At 25.6% G+C, this 21,786-nt stretch overlaps 2 protein-coding genes across 8 annotated transcripts in view; one reads left to right on the top strand and one right to left on the bottom strand.

Annotated features, from left to right (window-relative positions):
- The window catches only part of LOC107068197 (cytochrome c oxidase assembly factor 5), an 84,532-nt gene that overhangs the window by 57,642 nt on the left and 5,104 nt on the right, over positions 1-21,786 (bottom strand). The gene's annotated exons all lie outside the window — the stretch shown is intronic.
- Positions 191-20,051, top strand: LOC107068191 (uncharacterized). 6 transcript variants are annotated; one of them, XM_089170219.1, is made up of 7 exons: positions 5,429-5,446; positions 8,296-8,533; positions 12,468-12,718; positions 16,991-17,152; positions 17,969-18,206; positions 18,529-18,822; positions 19,516-20,051. In XM_089170219.1, exons 1-7 carry the CDS (start codon positions 5,444-5,446, stop codon positions 19,728-19,730), a joined length of 1,401 nt encoding a protein of 466 aa, XP_089026345.1. In that variant the 5' UTR covers positions 5,429-5,443; the 3' UTR covers positions 19,731-20,051. The 6 variants fall into 6 exon arrangements, with proteins under 6 accessions (XP_015179836.2, XP_089026344.1, XP_089026345.1 ...); XM_015324350.2 differs by lacking the exons at positions 5,429-5,446; positions 8,296-8,533 and adding an exon at positions 191-668; XM_089170218.1 differs by lacking the exons at positions 5,429-5,446; positions 8,296-8,533 and adding an exon at positions 621-668 and having other exon boundaries at positions 12,134-12,718.

Raw genomic sequence — 21,786 nt, 5'->3', positions numbered from 1 at the left:
AAAAAAAAGTGAGGTTATTTTCGTGCTAATTAAGTGAGAACAAGGTTTGCACGAAATCTTAAGAACAGAAAGAAGAAGAAGAAGAGGAAGAAGAAGTATAATAATAAGAACAAGTAATCTATCTTTCAACAGATTCAATTGTGTATATATCTGTCTGTGTGTGTGTGTGTTTTTGGTGTATACGTGAAGTGCATGTGTACCGAAAAAGAAAAGAAACGTGTCAGAAAGCAGAACAGGGATTGGATAGAAAAGACGAATCATCTAATTGGCAAACCGATACCCAGTGAGCAAGCAAGCAGTACGTTAATTGGTTAATTCTTGGCCGAACTTGGCCAATAACCAATGACACGTTCCGAGGAGGATCATCGAAGGATGTTGTTTGTTCTTAATTTGACCAATTTGAGATAACTCGAAAGGGATCGATTTGGATCGATCGTTTGAGAAGAAAATCCGAAAAAATAATAATAAAAAAAAGAAGAAGAAGAAGAAAAGAGATTAAAGATTAGAATATTTTTTAACGATAATTCGAACAACGATTTTACTCTTCTATGACAAGTTCTTGCAATACGTGACCAAGTTTGCTGCGATGACTAGCGGACAAAGGAACAGGTCCGTTGTACATCCTGAACAACGTTATGGTTACATGCCGTGTCCTATGTACGATACAGGTGAGATTATATTTCTTTTATAATAATAATAATAATATTGTATTTTTGTTTCTATGGTACTTAAGGATACTTTCTAATGGTACTTAAGGATTAACGCCATTGCAGCAAAAATTCCGCTAATGCGCCAATAAAGAGCAATCTTGTTGTTCGCACACAACAACCTTGTTGTTTGGCACATAGCAACCGTCACAGTTTCGTCAGGGTTGCGTCACGGTTTCGTCAGGGTTTCGTCAGGGTTATGGCGACAGCAATTTTTATTCTATGATTTGTCACAACAATTGAAGGTGTAGTTTGGCGCATTAGCGGAATTTTGCTGCGGTGGCATTAATATGTAAGTACCATATTGTATTTTTGTTTCTATATTATTAATAGAATTAATTTTTAATTTGTCTACAAAATTATTTTCTATTTTATTCTAAGTTGTTATTAGAATGAACCAAAAAATTAGTAAATTTATTGTATCAAAAATTGTTTTATAAATTGCATTAATGAACTATTGTTTCTACAAAATTTATACTTTGGAAATATTATATTTTAAAAACACTGTGAATTTTTGAAATGAATATTTTTAAATTACAAAATAATAATAAAATTTATACCCTTTAAAAATATAAATTTACAAATACTGTCAACTTTTGGTTCACCTAAATATATGTTTTCATATTTGTTGGTTAATTATTTTTACGTTAAGTCTTCGTTTGGAGAATCAGACATTTTTTTTTTTTTTTAGCAAATGTTGAAGAAAAATATTTTCCTTTTTTTTTTTTTTTTAAGTTAAAATATCAACAAATATATATTTTTTTTAAACAATTATATTAACAAATGTAGAATAGAGATGTAATTTTTATGAACTTATTAGGAAAATTTGAAGATAATCGATAAAAAAAAAAAAGCAATTTCAATAAATTAATGTGCAAGTGATTTTAATCTTGCAAGATGATGATCGTCATGAATAAATTGGGAATACTTTTACAATCGATTTTATGTTACGAGAGTGTAATATCAGAGGAAATATATCATATCGATTTTATATTTAGCAATAGCTTCTTGCTAAGCTTGAACGTTACTTATTGCACACTGCTTCAAACACATTCATTTTATTTCAAGTACGTACACTTGATACGTTTTTTTTTATTTATCGTTACACACATACATATATACATAGATCCTAATTACTCGTAAAAAAAATAAATAAATGGATATTAATATAATTAACCAGTATTTGATATAAATACTTTCATATTATATACACGGTGATTCATCAGCACTTACCACCTAAATAACTCAACAAGTTTAAAAAGTGGCTAATAAAAATGTTGCATGAAATATTTAGGACTACAATATGACATTAGTATTTTTGTCCTAGGTTCAATTATTTTCAAGATTTATTGCTCAACTTTGTTTTTTGTTTTTTTTTTTTAAATACAATATTATATTTGAATACTAATTTTCGGATAGCGGTTGACAAGACGAATCCAACGATGTGCAACATTAAATACAAAAACCTGACAATGACCAATATAAAACTATTCGGAAAATATCTGTTCCGTCCGTAGTTGGAACAACTAAAGTATGACGCAACTCTGACGCGACCATGACGCGACCATGACAAGGAAGAGTTCGCCATTTTTTACCTTCGTTGGTTTTCAAAAATATTCATGTTGCATATCATTGGATTTGTCTTGAAAGCCGCTATCCGAAAATGAGTATTCAAATATAACATTGTATTTAAAAAAAACAAAGAGTTGAGCAATAAATCTCGAAAATGACTGAACCTAACCTAACATTAGCCACTTTTTAAACTTGTGAAGTTATTTAGGAGACAAGAACTGGTGAATCAGCCTGTATATTAAAATGTTATCTATACCTGTTTAATATAAAAATATTGATTACGATTTTCGAGTGAAAGGAAACTACTGAAAATTAAACTGCGTAGAAAGAACGAGTTTCTCATACTCGATATCACGAGTTAACGTGTTGCGCATAAATTGATTATAGTATAACATATTTCCAAACGTGTTTACTTTATATATATATATATGTATATTAGCATTCGTGTGAATGTTTTAGTAAATAATTAAAATCGATAAATGAATTTTAATATCTCATCACACCGTATTGTACGATTATTTTCAAAATAAACAAAATTACGTATTAAAATATCATCATTATGGTTCTCTTAAACAAATAATATTATTATCAATAATTTGCTATATCATTTATATTAACTATAATTATTAATATTTGTTTGAAAATGAATATTTTTCTAATTTTATACAATATGACAAAATTTTCTAAAATTTAACTCGTGAAATAATAATTCATTTTAATGCAATTATATTTCATATAAATTTCTATATATTATTGTTATGTTTAATTATTATTATTATTATTATTAGATCGTATATAGTATTGACGATAGAATTAATAATTAAATATGTGATTAAATTATTGAATAAAAATTGTTGTTTATTTAAATTGTATTAGGAAATATATTAAGTATCTTTAGAAGATAGTTTTGCAGCACAATTATTGATTCGTACTACTTGGATTCACTGGTAGCATATATACGAACGTAGTAGAGTATAAAAAATCGATGCTTTCTTGGGTAACAGGAAGAGTAATGGTCAATGTTGGCCTTTGAGAAAATCTACGGAATAAAGTACGAACTTATAAAAAAGAAAAAAAGAAAAAAAGTAAGAGAAAAGTTCGAGAAAATAGAAAAAATAAATTAGAAATAGAATTGTGAACAAGAAACATAAATTAAAAATTAAATTTCGTTTAACGCATAGATCTTAACTTTAGTTCTAAACTAAAATAGAATTGTGATTATAAATAAGACTAAAAAATAGTATTATTAATTAATAGAAACTGTAAAATGTAATATTATTATTATTATTTTAAATAAATTTGTTGTAAATTGAAATGAAGCTGAAGTTTCATACTTTATTAGTTTTGGAATTTATTCGAATTTTGTTTCTTTTCATAAATGTAATTTTATTTTAAATTAAATTTTATAAAGAAATTTAATTTTTATAATAAATTTAATTTTTATAATAAATTTAATTTTTAAATAAATTCGTTGTAAATTGAAATGAAACCAAAGTTTCATATTTTAGTTTGAAATTTATTCTAATTTTGTTTCTTTTCATAAATTTAATTTTTATAATAAATTTAACTTTATAATAAATGTAATTTTTATAATAAATTTAACTTTATAATAAATGTAATTTTTATAATAAATTTAATTTGTAAATAAATTCGTTGTAAAATGAAATGTAACCAAAGTTTCATACTTCAGTTTCAAAACTTTATCCTAATTTTGTTTCATTTCATAAATTTTAATTTGATAAGAAATTTTTTAATTATATTTTAATTAAGTTTAATTACCTACATTTTAAATTTATTAAACGATATTTATTTATTATATAATTAATTGTAATTAATTTAATTAGAATATAATCGAATGCGAATGTTATTACTAATATTAGTATTTGAAAACTGAAATATTTCATAAATGAAAATAAATGAAAAAATGAAAACTAATTTTCCAAATAGGAAAGTATATATATATATATATATATATATAGAACTTATTTCCAATAATTACAAGGATGTATCTACACTGACGAATGACTATGTATAGCAAAATGCCGCACCCTAAGAACACGATGAATGTAGAGATAGCATGTGAGTATGTCATACAACATGTGTTACTATTAAAGCAAGAAATCGATGAGCACTTGAACTTCATCGAACTTTAACTAAACCATTTATATTATTATTAATCTACATTATTTTATTATTTGTTTAATCCATTTTTTTTTATCACCATAAATTTCTTCTTTTTTTTTTTTTTTAATTATATATTCTAACTACATAAATATTAAATGTTACGATTTAAGTTAATTAAAAATACAAAAGTTTTGCTTTTAAAGGGGTAACACGTTGTCTGAATTTATCTAAATGTTTAAAATTATTTAATTTTAATAATTCAAAAATATAAACGAATGAAGTCTTTTCTTAATTTGTCAAACATTGGATTGTTCGTCAAAGAAGATCATCTGTTAATAATTTTTCTTATTTAATTTTTAAATTTGTCAAACATTGGATTGGTTTGTCAATTTAAATTATTCAACAATTGAATTCATTTAAAAATTAATTTCAAATTATTTAATTGACAAAAATTCAAAACTATAAACGAATGAAGTCATCTGTTAATAATTTTTCTTATTTATTTTGGATTAATTCGTCAATTTAAATTATTCAACAATTGAATTCGTTTAAAAATTAATTTCAAATTATTTAACTTGAAAAAATTCAAAACTATAAACGAATGAAGTAATCTGTTGATAAATTTTTCTAATCGTTTACTTTTGAAATTTATTAAACATTGACAGAGTTCGTCAAACAAAGTAGACAGAGATATAATTTGATGTAGAAAAATATTCCTCTAGTGTGTTTTTAACGTGCTCGAAAAAGTATCTATTAATAACACGAATGACTATAGTTTAGAAACTGCTTGCCAAGATTAAATTCTCACAGGGTTGTACAGTCCCATAAAGTATAATACATTCGTAAAGTTAAAAGCATAAGCTTTTTGATGCTTCTTGTCTTCTTGCCAGTTTTATATTTTCTTTTGTCTACTACGAATCGTCTTCTAATTTCAATTACAAAGAATAATTACAATTATTTCAATATTAAACAATTTCATCATAATCAAACTAATTGGCAAAGTGTATAATTAAGTTTAACGAAAGTGAAGTGTTTGTTTTATGGTGAGTGTGATTAAATAAAAAAAAAACAAACAAACAAACAAAATCATAAATATAAACTACGTTAAAGAAAATACAGAAAGAAATACAGAAGGTAATTATGAACAATAATAAATAAATAAATAAATACATGTGGACAAAATGAATTTGAACAAAAGTGAGATTTAAATGAAACGAAATCAATGTATTTTAAATTTAACAAATATTAGAGTTGAATCTCAAAAAAAAAAATTCGTGAATTTATTGTGTTTTAAGTTTGCATTGAAATTGTATATTGAATTGTGTGTGTGTGTGTGTGTGTTTTTTTTTGTAATAAATAAATTTTGTAATAAATTCGCGATGAAAATGTTAATTTAAAAATAAATACACGAACTTTTGTTAGGGTTCACTGTAATATCAAAAAAATTTTAATATCTTATAATATATTAAATAAAAAATAATATACAAATATATTAAATATAAAATAATATATAAATAATAAATAAATAATAATTATATATAAATAATATAATTGTAAATAAATTTAATAACATATATTATAATATATATTTAAATAAAAAATAATTATATTTAACAATATCAAATTTTCTTTAATACAAAATACAAAATAAAAAAAAATAAAATAAAATAAAATTCTAGCAAATAAATTCAAAAATTTTTTTTCAACACAATTTTTCTTACAAAAATTTTTCAAAATAATAAATCAACTTCAATTGTAAATTTATTTTTAAAACTAACGCAAAAGCAAAACGATATCTCGTGTTCCAAAAATAAAAAAAAAAGAAGTAAAAGTAAGTTCAATGATACGGAAAAAAAAAAAAAAAAAAAACAGAAGGAGTAAGAAGATAAAGAAATGAAATCAAATAGAAAATAAATCCAAGAGAAAAATGTTCAATTCAATATCCAAGAAATAAACTGGCCACCAGGCTATGAATCTCGCATTTTAAGTTTGCAGAGTTTGCCAACTGGAGTATGAAAGATCATAAATTTCAACCCAAACAGTAGTACAATCGTGACGAGAGAAAAGAACTAACACAAATATATATATATATATATTTTTTTTTCTATATATACATATACATATATATATATATGTGTTGCACATATTTTCTTTCTTTTTCTAACACTCAATTCTTCCAACCGAACCCCCACCACACTTGCCACATCTCCCACCATTCTTCTCACATCCCCCACCACTCTTCGCTGATCCTCCCCCACCACTTTTTTCTCATCCCATTTTCTTCTTTATTTTTATGTTACTGTCACATTGGTATTTCGTAAAAGTTGTAAGGTTTGGGCAAGGTAAAGCAAAACGTTTCGGTTCCTTCGTTCAAGTGGGTGCCAAAATTCGTGCGTCAGGAGTGACTTTTGGCAAGCAACTAAAGGACAGATACGAAACATCCGATCTTGATCTCGAAAACATAAAAAGAATTACTCCTACAATGTCTTTTATTATATTTCTTTTCTTTTTTATTTCATTTTTTTTCTTATTTTTCTTCTTCTTCTTCTTCTTCTTTTCATCGTCGTATATTAACGTAAGAGAAAATACGAAGAATTTGTTTTGAAATAATTTTCATCCGTGTATATTAAAATTATTTCATTAATATTTTAATAATAATTGTATCGTAAGAAATTGTAACTAAAAAAAAAAAAAAAAAAAAAAAAATTATTATAATGAAAATAATTTTTTTTTTTATTATATGTAATTAAATTTTTTTTTGTAAATAATATTAATGAATATTAATATTTATTGTATATAAAATATATATAATAAATTGTAATATAATTTAATGGAAAAATAATTATTAAAAAAATTGTAATAACATTATATATAAAATATAAAAAAAAAATAATAAATAAATTAATAAAATTTATATAAAAAAAATTATATACATAAAATAAATAATAAATTTTTTATAATAATTAACATAAAAATAATTATAAAAAATATTATGACAAAATTATATATAAAATAAATAACAAATTATACTAAAATATAATTATAAAAATAATTATAATAAAATTATAACAAAATTGTATATAAAATATATAATAAATAATAATAATAAAATTAAATATAAAAAATCTATAAAAAAATTATAAAAAAATTATAATAAAATTATAAATAAATTATATATAAAATATATAATAAATATTAAAATTATATTATTCATTATATAAATAAATATTAATTTTTTTTATATATAAATATTAAACATATATTTATATATACATATAAATATCAAAATATTCAATATGGCGTATTAAAACATTCCCAACATCCTTCCCCCCATCCCAAAAATAAATAAAGTAAATAAACACGAATAATTAAAAAATAATAATTGTAACAATTATAAACAAACAAAAATATAAAAAAAAACAAAAAACATAAATAATCGAGAAGAAAAGAAGAAATTTTTTCCAAGAAAAAAAAAAAAAAAAAGACAAAACTCGAACGAGACTTTGTTAGTTGAATACAAAAGAATCTCGAGACTCCCCACTTTTCTACAGCCCTGATTTAAAGCGTCGCGACGCCTCGTGCACACGTTCCTCGCAGTGAAGGGGTGCCACTCGTGCGGAATAGCGTGATTCTAAAATCGTTCCTTTTTTATTTTATTTTTTGGGAGTCCATTCCTTTCACCATTTTTTTTTGTTTTTTTTTTTGTTTTTACATTTAATTAACCATCCAAACTTTCTATCATATTTTTTTTGTCTCATCTTCAATCCAACCTAAAAAATACAAACAAACAAACAAAAAAACGCACAATCGTTACAAATTTCAAGGTTAATTACTAAGTAAACCTAACAAATTAATTAGAAAGAGAAAACAAAAATATAATAAAATACTTCAGGCCCGTGTCATTCATCATAATCAACGAAATCAGAATAAAAAAAAAAAAAAAAAAAAAAAACGAAGAAAAGAAGAAAGCAAAAGAATTCAAAACCATTTTTCTACAACCCCTATACTATCATCAATAAAAAGTGACCTTCTTCTAAGGGCAAGAGAAGAAAAAAACCTTGATGACCTAGGAGTACCAAGACCATCAACTACTACAACACAACTACTGGTGGTGGTGCATCACGTAACTCGTGAATATTTCAATTGAGTTTATCGATCTAACTGTGTCGAACACGTGCTTCGTGAGTGTCCGTATTTCTTTAAAAAAAAAAAAAAAAAAAACCAGAAAAACAGAAAAATAAACAGTCACAGTCAGTCCAGTCTGTTTTTTCAACCCCCACCCTCGTCCTCTTCATCCAATCTCTTCTTACCCCCACCCCTTTTATTTCTGGTGTACGTAAACATGTTGCTGGCATAGAATGAAAACTTATATACGTTGTAAACATATATATGTGTTGTTATTTTTATTTGTTTTATTCCTACACCCACCCTTGTGTCGTGTACCAGTGTTTTCGTGTATTACTAAGACACCCCCTCCCGCCCCCGCCCCCCCTCCCCCCTACCCAACCCCGTTTGTTTTTTCTTATTTATCATGTAAACACACGTTACAGTACTTTTATACTTTTGTAATAACTAAAGGAAAGATGTTATTTCTAATTTGTTGTTTAGTAGCATTTTAAAACCTCCCTAGATGAGGGATCGGGGGTGTTCAAGTGTTCAGTGTTTTTTACAAAGTGTTATAGGGCAATTTATTTTAAATAAAATTGAAATAAAAAAAAAATAAATAAATAAATAAAATAAGAAATTAAATGATAGCACAATAAATAGCAATGTAAATTTTAATTTAAATGATTAAAGATTTTATTGAGTAATTTAAATTTATATAAATTATTATTTTATATTTTTTTTTTTATATTTATATTTATTCATATATTTATATATTTTTAATATTTATATTATTATATAAAATAATATTTATATTAATTATTATATATATATATATATATATATATATATATATATTATATATAATTAAATTTTAAATTATATATATTATATGTAATATATAATTATATAAATTATATAATTATATTATTTAATATATTATATTATATATTAAATTTTATTAAATATTATTTTACATAATAATATAATTTATATAATATTTATAATATAATTATAAAAATTAAAAAATATATTTATATATTTATTATTCAATAATATAAATATTAATTTTATATTTAATAATATTAATAATATTAAATATAAAAAATAAAAATAAAAAAATATAATAATATTATTGTTATTATTATAATTGTGTTTCTGTATAATAATTTCGTATGCTTTTTTTTTTTTTTTAAATAACTAAATAACAAACGTTCTTGCATAATTATTTGTCGCTTTTAAAAAATTGTTTTTAAATGTTATTGTCTAGTACATTTGCCAAAGACACCACCAACATGCCAAGAGGTCAAATAAAAAAAAAAAAAAATAAAATAAAATGAGAATAAAACTGAGAGAAAGAGAGAAATAGAAATAGAAATAGAAATAGAAATAGAAATAGAAATAATAGAATGTATTTAAGTTAAGAGGATCATCAAGAAGATAATTTAATTTGAGTAAAGTAGTATTTTAAGTGGTAGTTATGTTAAAGTTTGACAACAACACGTGAAAGAATCGATAAAAGAAACAATCTCGATAGTTAACAATCGAGTTAGAATATTTCAACAAATTCTTCGTCTTCTTCTTCTTCTTCTTTGATTTCATTCAAAAGTTTTCAACGAATGGAAAACAATGTTGAAATTGAACGTGTAACAGTTGTAGTTAGTAATTAGTGATAATTAGTTTACTGTAAAGTTCAATTTGTAATCGAAAATGAGATTCGACACGTGCATGTGACACCTTAGTTCCAAATGAAAGAAAAAAAAAAAAAAAAAAAAAACACAGAATTCAAATAAAACTTTCTAATTGAATACTAATCGTAAATTATTAGACATCAATTTAGATCAAAATTACGATCGAATAGTGGAAGTTAAATTAATAATGATAATATTTTATTGTTATTAGAAATAATATTGTTCTAATAAAATTGATTGAAAGTAAAAAACAATAATTGATTGTATTCGTTTCATGGGTTTTATTATGATACCAAGGTGTTTGAATATTAATTGAATTTATAATAATAATCATTTAGATATATGGGTTTATTTATGTTCAAAAAATAAATATAAAATACAGAAATTGGTTTTGCAAATTTATAAACTATTTCAATTATTATATATTATATTATAGTTTATTATGTGTAATTATTATAATTAATATTATATTATATATTATAATTTATTAATATATAATAAATTAATTTATATATATATATATAATATAAATATAAAATACTATAAATATAAATTAAAAATTTTAAATACTATAAATATAAAATACTATAAATATAAAATATTATTAATTTAAAATACTGTAAATATAAAATAATATAAATATAAATTATAAATATAAAATACTATAAATATAAAATAATATAAATTTAAAATACTATAAATATAAAATACTATAAATATAAAATAATATAAATATATATATTAATGTATTAATTATTAAAATAATTATATATTAACTATATAATACTTATATACAATATCAAACTTAAACTCTATATATAGATATATAATATATATCTATATATTATATAAAACATTAACTATATCATACAATTATCAATTACCATTACCAAGGTATCATAATAAAAACCTAAAACCCCCTCAAATAAAATAATTCAATCAAAAACTTAGCATAATCAGGTTGACCAAAAAATTCAACGATTTCAAAAAAAGATATGACTAGGTTTTGCTTGAGTGAACGTATGAGTTATAACCCAACCGTTTTGAATTTGGCTCGTTGAAGTAAAGGAAGGAAGGAAAGGAAAGAAGGAAGGAAGGGCGAGGAAGAGAAGTTACGTTCGATCTGGCAGTATCAAGTCGACAGTCCATGAAGGTGTGTAATAGTAGTGCGCGAACCTTCTCACTAGGTTTACCAGTTTCCCCTTCGTATTATATATATATATAAAATTACCTAGGTCAAGGTTCAATAAAAAACAAAACAACAAATATTCGATCTATAAACGCGTTTAATATTTGGAACATTTTGTAAACCTATTCAATTAAATATCTCTCTTTCTTTCTCTCTTTTTTATTTCATTTTGAACACCCCTTTCTTTTCATCTTTCATCACACAACATCAATCAACACGTATTACTTCAATGTAAATAAAAAAAAAAAAAAAAAAAAACAAGTTCTTCCAAAGATTAAACATATTATTTATGTTTAATTATTCTAATCATTGATCACAAAAGAGATATTTATTCTCGAAGGGGATGAAATATGTTGTTTTCTCTTGAAAATTTAAATACTCCCTCTCTTTGAGTGATAAAGGGAGGAGGAGTCAATAATAAACGGGGTCTGACCGGTTTGGGATGGATCGTACATCAAACAGGTTCCATTATGTATACATTACACACATGGGGCATGTAAAATGATACTTTAATAAGAGATAAGGTATTTGACGTGAATTATAAACTGCACTACCAATAACAAACAACAAACAACAAACAAGTATCATAATCGTCATTGCTTTTGCATTTGCTTGTTTCAACCAAGTGTATAAATGTCATCGATTATTTAAAACTAATCTCTAGCCGAAGAAAAAAAAAATAAAAATAAAAATAAAAAAAGAGATTTATCCACATCATCCAAATCATGAATCTTATGTTCCGCAAGAACTTCGGCGTGGAGAAGGGTGCCGGCGGAGGTGGTGGTGGTGGTGGTGGAATAACCGGAGGAGTTGGTAGTGGATTGGGAGAAATTAAACTTGGTGGTGGTGGTGGTGGTGGTGGTGCAGGTGTAGGAGTTGGTGGAGGAAGTGGAGTTTATGGTGGTGTAACGTGTTTGGGTCTTGGAAATCGTTACGGTATAACTCGAGGTCAATCGGTTATTTCCGGACGTGGTGCTATTAGACGAAGCAGAGAATTCGGCTATTATCCATCGTCGATGGGCGATCACGAGCATCAGAGTTTCGGTTATCGAACTCATTTGTTCCTATCGCCACCCACAGGTGGACCGCTCGGTGCACCACCCGATTCCGATGCCGGAGAACGACTGGGACCCTCGCCGCGTCGTAGCTCTGGCCCGCATGTTGTCAAGTGGGGGGGAGGCGGCGGCGGTGGTGGCGGCGGCGCCGGTGGTGGGGGAACTAACTCCGGTACGGCGCAAGGCCCACTATCCGCCAATCAGAGTAAAAGGAAGCAGAATCATCAACAAACGAAGGAACCGTCCGAACCGCCAACACCGACTGCCTCTAGACAGGTATTTATTATTTATTATATTTGTTTTTTTGTTTTTTTTAATTGTTTATTCATTTTTATACAGATAAATCTTTGAAATAAGCAACTACATATTTTAATACTTTTTGCACTCCAAATTGTATTTTAATTTTCTTCCTAGTAAATTTTCAATGCTAATGTTTTATATTTGTCATTTATTTTAATTTCAAAATATGGCAAATTTAAATATATTTGTTTTGTAATATTTAGACTATTGTATTTTGTAATTTATTAAGTGTATGATATCTTTTAAGATAAAAAAAAAAAACTAATATCGAGTCACACTTGACACAGAAGAATGCAAAAAGGTTTAATCCTATTGTTCTTTATTTCTGAAATTCTATATGCGTGTTTATCGGTCAAACTCGTTACGTAATCACTACAATTTTCTTATTATCTTAATCTCTCTTCTTTTTTTTTTTTTTATATAATTTTATTGCTACTTTCATCGTAATACAATTCAAAAGTGTTCATCAAATTCATGGTCCGGTAAAACGTATTAATTTTATAACACGCGTTTATGGACGTTATGATGAAAATGTATGAGATGTTTCAAAGATTCTGATGTATGTGTGAAACATGTATGTGTATATCATCTCACGCGATATCTTCATAAAATTTCGTTGAAAAAAAAAAAAAAAAAATAGAAAAAAAGAAATAAAGGCTCGTTGCTCTTAACACGTTGGCAAAAAACTAACGCGTGACGATATTTCATTGCAAATCGTGGTTTCGTGCAGGCCGTAACGTTTCGAGTGTTAATATACGCGTTATGCTAATTTTCTATAAATAACTAGCCATCTATATATATATATATTTAGAAGTGTAACATATCATTATGTCCAAGTTATCCCTTTAACGCGTTCACTTCAAACCAATGAAACTTTACAATTCGAATTCTCGTTATGCGTGACACTGTTATATTGTATAACTCGTACTCTAACACGATTCATGACTGCACCACAATTATTATACTGCATTATGAATCACACGACAGGAGAAAACAGAGTCAGACAAGAGTAGAAGAGACATTGTGTCAAGGATCTCATTTTCGAAATGTTTTCAAAACACTAAATAATGAATAGAAACATTCTTACTGCAAACAAACAAACAAACAAACAAAAAATACATTGTTATACATACTCACAGACTGAGGATGTCTCCGAAATAAAAAATATCATCAAAAATTGTGAGTTATGAGAAACATAAAACATCTGAATATATTTGTTTATTTAAGTGAATAAATAAAATATGAATAAAAATGATCCTCGTGGTTATATTGGGGCTTGTAACTAAGTCATTGATGATTTTAAAAAGCCACCTATCGATTAAATTTGCAATTGTGCCCATAATTATGAAATTGATCTAAGTCATGTATCTCTTCTTTCGAGATATTTCAAGATTTATATTTGAACATTACATCAATTCAATGTAATGTTGAAATAACAAACATTATCTAACGATTTATTTTTAACAATATCGTGAAAATTAAATTGAATTTATTTAGTTTAAAATAATGTAATGTGTACTAACTGATAAACTCATTTTGTATTTTTTTTTTATTTTAACTTAGACCACTTTGATAATTATGAGCACAATTATTTACTTGTCAAACCAATATTATTTCGAATATTGATTTTTGAGATATTTATACATTTACAAAATAATTAAAATCAATTACATGGTTCACAAACTTGTATTCAAATGTAAACGCTATTTTATTTTTTTTTTTTATAGAATATGATTTAATTAATTAATTATAGTAATACTATAATTTATTATATTAAATTAAATAATAGTTTATTTTAAAATTATTAGTTATAGTATTGTTTCATTAATTACACATATTATAAACGTGTTTGAAATTAATTTGAATAAAAATCAAAAGTAAATCAACGAAATTATATCGTAATTTAAGATAATTAAATTGTTTATTTTATGACTTTATAAAAAAAAAAATTAGCACTTCAATCATTACATTTTCCTCTCATAAAATAGTGCAATTATTTATGAAAAATATTGCAATTATTTATTTTTAAAAAATTTATTCAAGTATACTGTTTCTCGTAACTCCATTTTCCACATTGCACTCGTTACGAGAGATCAACAATTATATTTAAATAATTTATAAATATAATAACAAAAATATTATATTATATTATATTATATTATAAATGAAATGAAGTATAATAATTCGTATTTGATTTCAAAGACATTTTGATATATGCGAGAATGTGAGTTTAAATATATATTCCAATTTTCATTCTAAGTTTCTTATCATAAAGTTAAAAGATCATTTTCGTTTGAATTCGTACAATTCACAAGGAACGCTAAAGGAAGAACAACAAGGTAGTGGTAATAGTGATGGTAATGGTGGTAGTGCATTAGTATGCTTCAACGATTGTATGGATAATTTTACAAGGACGAGAAAGTTATAGAGGAAATGGTAGACTGTGTATCAAACGTGTTAACATAAAATTACACCTACACATGATCAAACAGACACGCGAAGTTTCTAAACCCTTATCTTATTGTACGTCACAAGCGTGGATCATTTGACGTGTAGTAAATTACAAAATGTAGTATCTGTTAAATGATAGAGACAAATATTTTTCATAATTTATTTTTGAAGTGAAAATTTCTTTAGAATCAGGGTGATTTGAAAATCGTGAAACGAAATAACGTGAAACGAAAAAACGTGAAACGAAAGTACGGAAAATCGATGAAACAAAAATAATTAATTAATTAATAAAATTCAATATATAATTTAATTCTATATATTAATTAATTAATTAATTAATTAAATTCTATATATAAAAATTCAGTTGTCACAATATGTTTGTCCACTAATAATTTCGAAATTACTCAATTTATCTTAAATGAAATTGATTTTATTTCACGTGATTTTTTCCAACTTAGCACATAGCACAATTTGTATGTTTTATTTTATTATTTTTTATTACTAATTGAAAGATTTTTATTCAGAGATTTTTATCTAGATTCTGTAAGGTTCTTTCAATAGATGGCACTGTATTACAATTGAATTATTTTGAAGCATGGTGGATTTCTTTGAAGGTTTCACTTCTACCCTGTGTGATCTGCACACATCTGTTTTTTGTTCGTATTATCTCGTACATGTTATATTTCAATTTTTTGTGAATAGTTGAATAATTGAATGTGTCAATGAAGTATACGGGTATATTTTTAATAATTTGTGTTTGTTTTTTTTTCATTTTTATATTACGAACAACATGTTGAGAAAGAAAAAAAATCAAGATGTTCCATATATTATTGTATTGAACAATAAGTATTGATCAGGAAAAAAGAAAAAAAAGGAAAAACATTTCCGTTTTACGAGTCGATCGATAAAATACGCGTAGGAGATCGGCAGATTACGAGAATTCTCTTCATTTAAGATTTAAACACAATTGTGGTTACACATAGTAAGTTGTAAAAGAACAATTTCTAGTGAAATTTATTTTTATTTCATAAATTTGTTCTTTTTCACGTAGCATTCTAACGATAAATAATTAATAATGATATAGATAATACTTCTTTCTAATCAATTTTTCAATGTCACGAACATTTTTCTTCTTTTTAAGAAAAAGAACAAAACTAATTCTGTAACACGAGTTAGTATTTAAATCCCAATATTATAATATATAAATAAATAAATAAATAAATAATATAATAATAAAATAATAAATATAAAAAATATAATAAAAATATAATAAAAATAATAATAATAATAATAATAATAATAATAATAAAATAATAAATATATATAAAAAAAAATTATATATACAAATTTATTATTTATATTTTAATTTATTAATCGTAAATTAATTTACTTTTTTATATCGTGCATTATACGGCGATTGCATTCTTTAAAAAAAATTCTTAAGGTGGATATTTCCGAAAAATTCGTAGGTTAGGGTATTTCCGAAAAGTTTATAGGTTAGGGTATTTCCAAAAAGTTCGTAGGTTAGGATATTTCCGAAAAGTTCCTAGCGTATTTCTGAAAAGTTCGTAGGTTAGGGTATTTCCGAAAAGTTCGTAGGATATTTCTGAAAAGTTCATAGTAAAATATAAATTGAACATAACCTAAAACCATTAAAACATTTTAATAGTTTACACACATCTTTAGTTGAGATAAACCAATCAGTAGTTTTCAACTTGCTAAAATATGATTTCTTTCTAACACGATTAATAAAAAATGAATAGAATCAATAAATAATTTGTTAATTGTTATTTTCAGGTGTCATTTAGCGGTAACAAATCATCCGGTGCCTATACACCCCTTGTCGTATCCGGTAATAGTCCACCACGTGGTGAACCAATTTCCTTAGCAACATTGGACCGTGATTGTTTCATCATACCACTAGCATCATTGGAAAGATTTCTACCTGCTGGTGTACCGGTAGGTGTCAAACTCACAATTAAATTCAAACAATTATTTCGAGTTTAAGACAAAAACAATAGGAAATAAAATTAACCTCTTCACGCATTTGGCCACATATGTGAACGTTTAGTTTTTTATAATGATAATTAATATCAATAATAAATAAAACAAACATTTGATAACTCAATCAGTGAAGTATTTTTTGGTTTGGTCGCATCAAAAATAATTATTTCCGATGTACAGTTAGAGGAAAAAGGAAACAAACATATTTTCCCGCCATAAAAAAATTGTCAAAAAATTAATTCTTATTTAAAAAGGTTGAAAAAGTTGATATGTCTAAAAAAAAGTAGTTACATATACATACACAGGGGTACTTTGATAATTTAAATGAACGAGTATGCACCTGTTAAAACTGGAATACACAAGTTTGTAACTAAAGAGAAACAAATAGAAAAAGAGAAAGAGAGAACTACGCGAATCAACCTTGTAAATACAAACGTCTCTGACTGAGTTAAATTTAGACGAAAGTATGTGTTATTCGTGTTACTAAACACCCGAACGAAATAAAATTCAATCGCAAACGAGTTCTAATTTAACAACATAAAATTCTATTACGTACTGATGAAACCCCACCCATCCAAAAAAAAAAAAAAAATTACAAAACAAATATGCGCAGATCACACACGGGATAAAAGTACAACCTTAAAAAACAAAAAAAAAACAAAAAACTTCGTGAGAATTAGACAAATCTGGAGTATCAGGAGTTAGGGATTACTTGTAGGGTTTTTGTTTTGTGCTTTTCTTTGTAAAAATAAACTTTCAATGTTTTAAAAGAGCGCCCCAATAGCGGACAAGAAAAGATCCGGCAGCCCGCTCTCGATTTTGGAGGTAGAGGACCCAAAACAATGTGTTCTGGCACATTTCATGACACCCTTGGAACCCTTGGATCCTTTGGTAGAGTCACCTGTTTCAAGACCTCTCGTTTTGCAACGTGACACTGCTGCAGAACTCGTCGCAGAGATTGCACCATCAGCTTCTCAAAGTATTTTATTAACGAATATGGAAAAGAATGGTAAGTTGATTATAAGCAAAAACAAAATTATTTATAATTAATTTCAATTTTTAAATAAGATTTTAACATAATTAAATTGAACAAATACGTAACAAGATTTTATCAAAATGTATTGGGTTGGCAAGTAAGCCATTGCTGAGTTTAAAAAGCCATCTATCGACAAAATCTGCAATTATTTACTTGCCAACCCAATATTATATATTATTTTAAATAATTTAACATATTTTATCATAATACAAAGTTAACACGATTTAATTTAATTAAATAATTCAAAAATAATTGAATAATATTATTCTAATAAATTATTGTTTATATGTTACAGCTGATTTCCCGTTCATAACGTATTATCTGATAAATAAACAAAACACGGATCCCCTTGATTTTTACAACGAAGTTCAATGCGCGGCCTTGAGAAAGTTCGATCCACGTGACCTTAGATACGCTGCTAGTCATACATTGGATTTATTCAACGAAGTTGCTACGATAGCAAGACCACCGTTGGAACCACCAGGTGGTAGACCACCTATTCCGTCCACCGGTTACATTGTCTCGATCTTCAAAGTATTCGAGGGTGACGATGGTCTCAAGTTTGAACAAAATTGGCTTTATTGGAGTGGTACTTACCTAATTATTTTATTTACTTTTATTTATTTACTTATTTACTTTCATCTTTTTATTTATTTATTGGTAATTTAATACTATAGTTAACAATATAATTAAATATATTAATACATTAGGCTGGCAATTAAATTATTGGTGATTTTAAAAAGCCACCTATCGACAAAATTCGCAATTATTTTCTAAAAGCCACCTATCGACAAAATCCGCAATTATTTACTTGACAACTCATTATTTAAAATTTATATTTTATTAATTATTTTTAATTTATATATATAATATAATTATATATTTATATATGAAAGTAAGTAAGTAATTTTATTCTATCTAATTTTTTTTATTTATTTATTTGTTATTTTAATAATATAATTAACAATATAGTTAAATATATATATGGGTAACCCTTTTATAAGACTGTAAATAGGTTTTAAAAATACCTTAAAATATATTCCATCATATCATTATTATTAAAATATAATTTAAATTTTAAAATGTTTTAAACAACCATTATCTCACATCCATTACTCTAAAAATACAGTGCTGTATCAAAATTTCCACCAATTTTTTTTAAATCATATTAGACCGAAATTCTGTTATAGGTTAGATTAGGTTACTATAGGTTACCTGTATATGATATATTATCTAATATAATGAAAATAATAATAATTATTATTATTATTAATAATTATAGGTGCCAGAATGATGTATCGATATTTACCGAAATCAGTTGGACTTAGACGAATAACATTGCACAAATCGATGTCCCAGGGTGACAAGATGTATCTACTTATATGCGAATGTTCCCAACTGCAAGACAATCTATCAGCAGCTGCAATATTGTTACCTGCATTACGTGCACGATTATGCGGATACACTGGCCTTTACAGACCATCAGTATGTTTCTGATTCAACCCTAAAAGTGCTCTAACCTATTATATCGTACGCGGGAAAACGTAACTAGGTGAGCCAAAACAATATCCGTTTACTCTATAAACATACAAACACAAACATATATACATATACAGAAAGGATGATTGTAATTTTGCATGATAAACTTGAATATTTCTATTTAAAAGAGTGGTGGAGGGGGAAGGGTTGTCGCAACAAAAAAAAGCGTAGAAAAAATTAAAAAATAATAATTAATACTTCGCACGCGTATTAAATGCTTTAAACGAAACTTAAGTAAAAAAAAAAAAAAAAAAGAAAAAAAAATAAAAAACAATAAAACTATGTATCTCAATTTTGAAAATCTTTGCTCGCCTAGTTACGCAAACTGGCAATTTGTATTTTTCGATTTTATAACATGATCATAGCAATATCATACAATCGGATGAGTTCATTGTCGAACGGGTGAGTTCATTTACGGACATTGAACGCATATTATAATACGTATACAATATAATTAAATAATATATACGAAAGAAAAGAAAAAGAAAAAAAAAAAAAGAAAAAAAGAAAATAAAAATCACTTTTATTACTATCGATTTAACGCTAATATTAACATATCATACTCGATAAACTGTGATACTCGAACGGACAACGGGATTATATCACAAAATGATTGCGAACAATGAGAATAATAATAATAATAATGACTCAATTATTAATTCTCGAATAAAATGATAATTCTTTGGTAAAGCGCTAAACATGACACTAGACGTGCACTAGACGAACTTCACTTATGATTAGAATGCTCTAAAAAAAAAAAAAAAGAAAAAAAAAACGACATTTGTAGATGACTTCAAAAGAGAGCAAAAAGCAGCATTTTTAGAATAATAAAATAAAAAACCACGCCAATCTTAATTACTACTTTAATATTTCGACTTTATACAAATTAAAAATTGTCTTTACAAAAGAAAGAAAGAAAAAAAAAAACAAGAAGAGAGAAATAACCGATCCTCTTGCGGTAGTAATGCGAATTATTACGATTATACGATACAAAATGGCGCGTACACACAACTAGCGCCATTATTAGCGTAAAATCAACGAACTATAAAATTTTCAATTCTTCGAAATAAAAAAAAAAAAAACAAATCTTTCGAATCAAATTCCCGTTGTTTCTTATCATTAAAAAAAAAACTAAGAAATCAAAAACGAGATGGCGGGAAGCTTTTAAAAAAAAAAAAAAAATAAAATAAAATAAAAACTTTTTTTTAGAGCGTACCTAAAATACGTAGAGTCTTTTTAGACAAGAAAAATAAAAATAAAAAAGAGTAGTTTCTAAGTCAGCATTGTAGTACAAAGATAATAATAATAATAATAATAATAATATAATAATAATAATTAAAAAAAAAAATAAAAAATAAAAAAACGTATAGTCAATATACGCTTGTTGCATACAGACAATAGCTAGGACGAGTTGCGCAGGCGCGGTTCGTCAAAAATATTATCTTATAATTAGATTTTTATTAAGGCTCTGAAATTTAAAAACGGGACGGGGAGGGGAGGGGAGGGGATGATAGGGGGATTAATCAAGAGTGGGAGAATATTAAAAAAAAAAAAAAAAATTACATATAAAAAAAAAACAAACAAAGGATAAAAGTGCAGATAAAACAAGTGGAACAAGAACAAGCCCTTAACTTTTTAAAGTTAACATTCGACTTTTACTGTGATCACATGCGTTGTGTCGTTCATCAATTACAAATTCACATCACGAAGTCAAGATTAATAGGGGTGGGGGTGAGGGGGATGCTTACTGGACTCTAATTGGAAGAGTTTAAACACACACACAAAAAAAAAAAAAAACATTCGTATTTTCTTGCTTGCACAATTTCATTAATGATAAACAAAATGAAGAAGCACCGCCACAGATTTTTCAGGGTTTGATGAAAAAAAAAAGAAGAAAAAAAAAAAATAACAATTTTTAACCCAACACACAATATTGACAAACTTATCCTTAAATTAGTTTTATTCTTGTTGAATAATTCATTTATTTATTTATTTATTTTTTTTTTTAATCAAA

Source organism: Polistes dominula, unplaced genomic scaffold (assembly GCF_049000335.1).
Source record: "Polistes dominula isolate Pdom_NZ unplaced genomic scaffold, Pdom_raw_medaka contig_15, whole genome shotgun sequence".
NCBI classification, from domain to species: Eukaryota; Metazoa; Arthropoda; class Insecta; order Hymenoptera; family Vespidae; genus Polistes; species Polistes dominula.
The sequence above is the reverse complement of the archived record's forward strand: the minus strand, read 5'-3'. Positions and strand labels throughout refer to the sequence as shown.